This window comes from Elephantulus edwardii, unplaced genomic scaffold (genome assembly GCF_000299155.1).
Source record: "Elephantulus edwardii isolate Elephantulus edwardi_28Jun2011 unplaced genomic scaffold, EleEdw1.0 scaffold00017, whole genome shotgun sequence".
Lineage (NCBI taxonomy): Eukaryota > Metazoa > Chordata > Mammalia > Macroscelidea > Macroscelididae > Elephantulus > Elephantulus edwardii.
In genome coordinates this window covers 25,073,979-25,080,612 of record NW_006399767.1, presented here as the reverse complement: position 1 = coordinate 25,080,612, position 6,634 = coordinate 25,073,979, and the positions used below count along the sequence as shown (strand labels likewise).

Here is a 6,634-nt window from a genome sequence, read left to right as displayed (position 1 = left end):
CAGCATAATCTTTTTAAAAGATGTATTGTAATTCACATATTTGGTTGGTCTTTCTAAGTTCATGCATTAAAGACAGGATTTGGACAAACTGAGTTGTAGCAGAAAACAAATCTAGACTATATAATACCTTCCAAATGTCAAAAGCCATTGATTGTACATTTAAAGACCTTGTTCTGATGGAAACGTGAGAGTATAGGGATGCTGGTGCCATGAGGTGGCAGCTCAGAGAAACTGGAATCCATACATACTTCCCAGGCTCCTGACATGTGAACTGTTTCCTTGATTTTAATAGATTTTGGTGCCTATCTCTACTACAATGATCATTTATTCCTGTTTGACTCAGTTTCTACTAAAGCCCTTGATGCCGTGGTAACCTTCTGAAAGTTCCAATTTGACTGTTTTCCTGGTGTTTGTGTACTTAGCCATGGTCACCACACTTGGTTCACTCATTTGGTTCTGCCCTCCTAGTAGTGACTGGAACCTGTTTTAGGTCTAACTCTTCTCATCCGTCAGAACTTCAGTCCTGTTCCACTGATCCAGGAATTACTTCCTTGACAACCTAAACTAGCCCTGGTCTTTCTCTAATGCTCTCACAGCTTCCTTATTTTATGTTGACTAGCAAACAGTAGGAGTTCAGTTGGAATAGTTACAAAACATCTGAGTTTCCATTAACTAATAAATGTAGTGAGGATACTCTGGCTCCCTGTTACAATTTTGGAGGCTGCGCATGTGGCAAATGCTTAAGTAGTGGAAGAATGAATGTCTATCTCTATGATAAGAGAATCTAAATTTTAATAAGAATTCATTTCATTTAACATATAAGAGAAAGTGAATAACCAAGAGAAAGGAGCTTTATCATTGCTGAGTTTCTTGTTTAGTCACTTTTTTACTGATTTGGAAATAAAATTCAGAGTTTCGAGTACACTTGACCTGGGGTCTATATTTTCCTTTACTAGACTTTTTCTTTTTAACTGAAGAGATGGTTCTTTAAATGAGTTTGGAGAAAACTTGTTATGTCATATACTCTGTCTGTATGTTGCTGAAAAGTCAAAAGTTTTTCTACCAGTATTTCATCACCTGCAGGGTTACCAACCCATGGTGAACAGGTTTCAGGGGAGTTTACACACTAATACAGTCTATGAAGCTTTTTACTTTTAGGAGGCAACTCTTCCCCAGTTGTATTTCCCTCCTCTTGTTGTGTACCGTTGAGTTGGATCTGACTGGCACAAGAGGAGATTGCCCCTCCTTCTCCAGCAGAGCATCTGATGGATTTGAACCATGAGCCTCCAGGATTGCAACGCAGCTGCTTGCCACAAGGCCACCAGAGCTCCCTCCCCAATTGTATTTTAAGTGCTTCCCGAACTCAAGGGGCTCATTTTGCTGGTCTTCACAAGGCTTTCACTGGATTTCAAAGGATTACTTTTGAAGTAAAGACTGCCTTACTCTGTGTACATACATGAATTGCTTAAAGAACAAGCAAACCTGCCTTGGAAGGAGTGCAGTGAGCAAGAGTCGTCCTTTGGGTGTGCTATCAGGAGAGGTCAGTCCCTGATGAAAGACATTGTTCTTGAAAGAGGATGAGCAAAAAAGAAGAGATGGATTCAAACAGTGGCTGTGACTGTGGACTTCAGCACAGCAGTGACTGTGAGGCTGGTGCAGGCCTGGGCAGAGTTGAGTTCTGTTACATGAACAGTTACTGTGAGTTGGAACCAATTCCATGACGCTTAACAAGAGCTGTAATAACTGTCTTTTCCAATTCCTAGCTTTGTCTACCAAAGATTTTAACAACCTTTTGCCTCTCAAAAGTACAGATTCCAGATTGATCATATCTTAATAATTTGTAAGAAAGAAGCAGTACATGAAACCTCCTCATTAATTGGCATTAATTTATTTCATAAAGTTTATACTCTGCATCCAATTTTGCTGAGTAGTATCTCATAAGGGATCTTATAAGCATGCAAACAGCCATTTCAGATACAAGTATTTGTTTCTATTTATCTGGAGCGAAAGAAAAAGACAGAAACCACAGACTCAAAAATTAGTTAGTGCATAGGACTAACCGTCTATATAAGCCATGGCTTCATCCATTCTAAGACCTGAAAAAGTACATGGTGCCCAGTTACTGCTTGCCAATTATTTTATCGGGGTCACAATAGGTGGATCCTGATAGAATGGGAGAGAAATGTGGAACAAAACATTAAATTCCTACAACAAAACCAGAAACAAACCAGATTTACTGAGTTAGTTGAAACCATCAAGACTATTGCCCTAAGATCCTCCTTAAATTTTGACCTGAAAATAACCCCTCAGGTCACCTTTTAGCTAAATAACAAATTGGCTTACATAATAAGAAATGTCATCCATTACTATTGTGGTCCTTAAAAATATCTATATGACACCAAATGATCATGTAAGGAGTTATGTAAACTAGATGAATGAAAACAGAACCAGAATGGAAATATTGAGAATGTTTATGCATTATGAAAAATAAAACCAATGTCACTGAACAATTGGTTTAGAAATTGTTGAATAGAAATCTGAACTTCTGTTTAAACTTTTACTGCAAACACAATATTATTTTGAAAAAGATTTTTTTTTTTTTTAAAAAAAAGCAGCACTGTTAGATGGGAATCTGAAGACCAGAGAAAGATTCATAGAGCTAACATCCTTATCAGTTGGTAGAGCTGACTAGCATTGCAAAACCTATGGTAATATAAGACCCCAAGCTCTGGGGTGATAGCAAAAATACTTCCAGTTTAACAACTTCTTGGAATGCAAATCTCACAGGTTGGCTTACCTTTGACCTGGTTTAACTGGCCTACTTTCATTTCTTTATCAATGCAATGACAATACCTCACACAAAATGATTGCTGACCAATTCTTTTTCTTGGTAACCTTTTCCCACCATATCCATCCATTTCTGGAATCCTCCTACCCAATATTTTCTTGGGGATATAGAATAAAGAGAAAGAAGAAGACAGAGACAGAGACAGAGACAGAGACAGAGACAGAGACAGGAGGGGCAATCTAGAGATGGTCTTGAAAAACCACAGAGATGTGGGGGTTTGAAAAAAAACAAACCCAAACCCACCACACCAACACTAGGTTATCTGCTGAAGGTGAAATGAAGTAAGCCTAGTTTGAGAGTTCAGAGATAAGTCTTGGCATTTAGTATTGTGGTCTGAGAATTTGATCCTAGAGCTGAGCATGGAAGAAAGCCAGCAGATTGGAGGAGAAACAAGGTAAGTACTGATAATCTACATCAAGTCTAGGTCTCTGAACCAAGCAATCCTCATTAGAGTGGAGAGAATTTAACCAAAGGAATCCCTCCCCTTATACCCAATTTTCTTCCCAGGGATCTTCAACATTATTGCCCTTAGATAAGGGCAAATTCCTATAGTGATACCTCCTCTCAGACCCTGTTTGAGGCTGAGACTGGGAACTACCCTGATACAGAGTCTGATACTGAGGCCTTTGTGTCTTTGGAGAAAGGTTAAAAGTGTTTTTCCTGGGTTTAGGCCCTGGTTGTGGCTCGGGCTCAATGTCCGCATCAGTCTCCAGCATATCCATCTCAGACTTGCGCTCTAGCTCTGAGTCAAGATCTATCTCAGAGTCAGGCTCCAGCAATGACTCCAGGTCTCGGTTCAGATTTTCTTGTTCTGAATCAAGCATGGGCTCCATCTCTAGATCTAGCTCTGAATTATCCCGTATTTCTTTTCTTGGCCCCAGAATTAAATTCCTGAAGCCTGGACTTGGTTGGGAGATATCTTGGCTGCCATTGTTCGTTTGATATATTGAGTCTTCATTCTGAAACACAAACAATTAGTTAGACTGAAATTTCCAAATCAATTTGACTTTTGAAAAATCTTTCTATGTTTTTCCCATTTGGTTATTAGGTTATCATTCTTTACCCTGTGAGATCCTTGTCACAGATGTCATTGTCAAATGTTTATACCCAGTCTGTAAGTTTTCTTTTCACCCTATTGGAAAAATTTTTTGATGCACACAGGGGCTTAATACTTGTAGAAGGTCCCATTTGTTATTTTATACTCTCCTGCTTCTGCATTTCTGGTTATATTTACAAGACTATTTATACCATAAGCTAGGGCTTCTAAGTTTGTTCCCATTTTGTCTCTTACGAGCTTTATGGTTTGGGGCTTTACCCCAGGTCTCTCATCCATGCTGAACTGATTTTCTCCCCCACCCCCGTATGGTGTGCAATGTAGATTCTACTTCAGTTTTCTTCAAGTATATGTCCAGTTTTGCTAGCACCATTTGTTGAAGAGGCTGTCATGTCCCCATTTGATAGGTTTTGTTTCCTTGTCAAATACCAGTTGACCAAAGGTAGATAGGTTCTCAACTCTATTCCATTGGTCTATGTGTCTATTTTTTGTACCATTACCATGCTGTTTGGGTTACTACAGCTGTGTAGTAGGTTTTGAGATCAGCAAGTACACGATGACTCCCACTTCATTTTTATTTTTAAGAAGGCCTTTGCTTATTTGGGGTCACTGTTCTTTCCCAATAAGCTTGTTAACTACATTTTCTATCTCTTTGGGTTTGTGTGGATTTTTTTTTTCTTTTCTCTTTGTAAAATGACTTTGGTGTTTTTATTGGGATTGTGTTAAACATGTAGATTGCTTTGGTAAGACTGACATTTTCATTGTGTTGAGTTTCCCCATCAATGAACAGGGAATATTTTTCCACTTGGTTATGTCTTTTACTGTTTCTTGGAGTAGTGTTTTGTAGTTTTCATTACAAAAATCTTTTGTGTGTCTGTTGTTATTAGGTGCTGTCAAGTAGGACTTTTAGCAATGCTCTGAACAATAGATCTGAACTTTGTCCTTATATTGGGCCACCTCATAATCTCTTACACACTCAAGCCCATTGTTGCAATCACTGTGTAACCCACTGGGTTAAGAATCTTCCTCTCCTTTGCTATTCCTCCACCTTTTCAAGTATGCTGTTCTTTCCCCATGTTTTCTTTGTTACTGTAGAGAAATCTCACTGACTTTTGTATATTGATCTTATATCCTACCACTCTATTAAATTGATCTACTATCTCTAACAGGTTTTGTGTTGAGTCTTTGGGGTTTTCTGTGTACACTGTTGTATAATCTGCATATAGCGACAATTTACCACTTCTTTGCCAATTTTGATGCCTCTTATTTCCTTCTCTTGTCATATTGCCCTAACAGGTATTCCCAAAACAATGTTGAATATGAGTGGTGATAGTGAGCATCCTTGTCTGGTCCCTGTTGACAAGTTTTTAGTCTTTCTCCATTGAGAACGCTGGCTCTCAGTTTTGCATATATACTTTTTACTGTGTTGAGGAAATTCTATTCCTGTTTTGTTGAGTGTTTTAATCAGGAAGTTGTGATGGATTTTAGGAAAGGCCTTTTCTGTATCAATTGATAGGATCATTTCTTGAAAGGTTTTTGTTCTTTGCTTTGTTAATATGAATTACATTAATTGTTTTTCTTATGTTGGACCATCCTTGCATACCTGTTATAAATCCCACTTGGCCACGAATTATTATTATTTTTCTATTGGCAAGGGTTTTATTAAGTATTTTTGCATGTCTGTTCATTAGAGTTCTTGGCGTATAGTTTTCTTTTTTTGGAAATGTCTTTGCCTGGTTTTGGAAATAGGCTTATGCTTGCTTCATAGAATGACTCTCGCAATAGTCCTTATTTTTATATTTAAAAAAAAAATTTAGGTAGAATTGGTGATAGTTTATCTCTGAGTGTTTGGTAAAATTCAGTTATGAAGCCATCTGGGCCAAGACTTTTTGAGGGGAGGGTGTTTTTATGACCTGCTCAGTTTCTTCTTTTGTGATGGGTCTATTCAAATATTCTACATCTGTCCTTGTCAATCTGGGTAGTGTATGGGTTTCTACGAATTTGTTTCTTTTCTCTCGATTTACCAATTTTATTAGAGTATATACCTTTTCATAAAAGTCCATTATTATAAATTTATATTCAGCTGGTTGTGTTGTGATTCCTTATTTGAGTTATTTGTGTCTTCTCTTCCTTTTCTTTTGTTACATGCAGCCGACCTCTCTTACAGTCTATTATTGTTACTGATGGTCAATAACAAGGCTGGTGACCAGGTTCCTCTGACTGTTGCATTTTCTCTACAGAGAAGGTACAGTCAGCTCCTCCTTTTACTTTCTTGATTGTTTCTTCCTGGTCTCTTTCATGTATCCTCTGCTTTTACTGGACCTCTGAATGTTGGCATGTTACAGGACTTGATCCTGCAACTTTTTTGTCTGCACTCTCACCTTATATAATCTTATATGGCATCACAATTTTATAGCCACCTAGATCCCAGTGACTCTGCCTATAACACTAAGGAGCTGCACTGCCAATGCAAAGGCACACAGATCAAATTTACCAGGTGTTCCACAGGAGAAAGATGGGCAATCTCCTCCTGTGTGATTTGCTGCTTCTGAAAACCCACTGAAGGATCAGCTATAGGCCAGTTCTGACTCAATGGTACATAACAACAATATCTATGTGCCTTCTTGATAATTCCACTTGTCTAAAACAAAAAGTCATAAATTTAATACATCCAAAATAGAAATTGTTCTTCTCCTAGTCTTGGCCTATTTTAAATGCTAGAGATAAAAAAA

The 6,634-nt window shown here is 38.0% G+C and overlaps 1 protein-coding gene across 1 annotated transcript in view; it reads right to left on the bottom strand.

Annotated features, from left to right (window-relative positions):
• Nucleotides 1-3,333: 3,333 nt before the first annotated feature.
• The window catches only part of SLC26A8 (solute carrier family 26 (anion exchanger), member 8), a 152,446-nt gene continuing 149,145 nt past the window's right edge, over nucleotides 3,334-6,634 (bottom strand). The window contains exon 17 of the mRNA XM_006882174.1: nucleotides 3,334-3,807. Within this exon, the coding sequence (XP_006882236.1) occupies nucleotides 3,334-3,807 (474 nt within the window). The remainder of the gene's footprint in view (nucleotides 3,808-6,634) is intronic.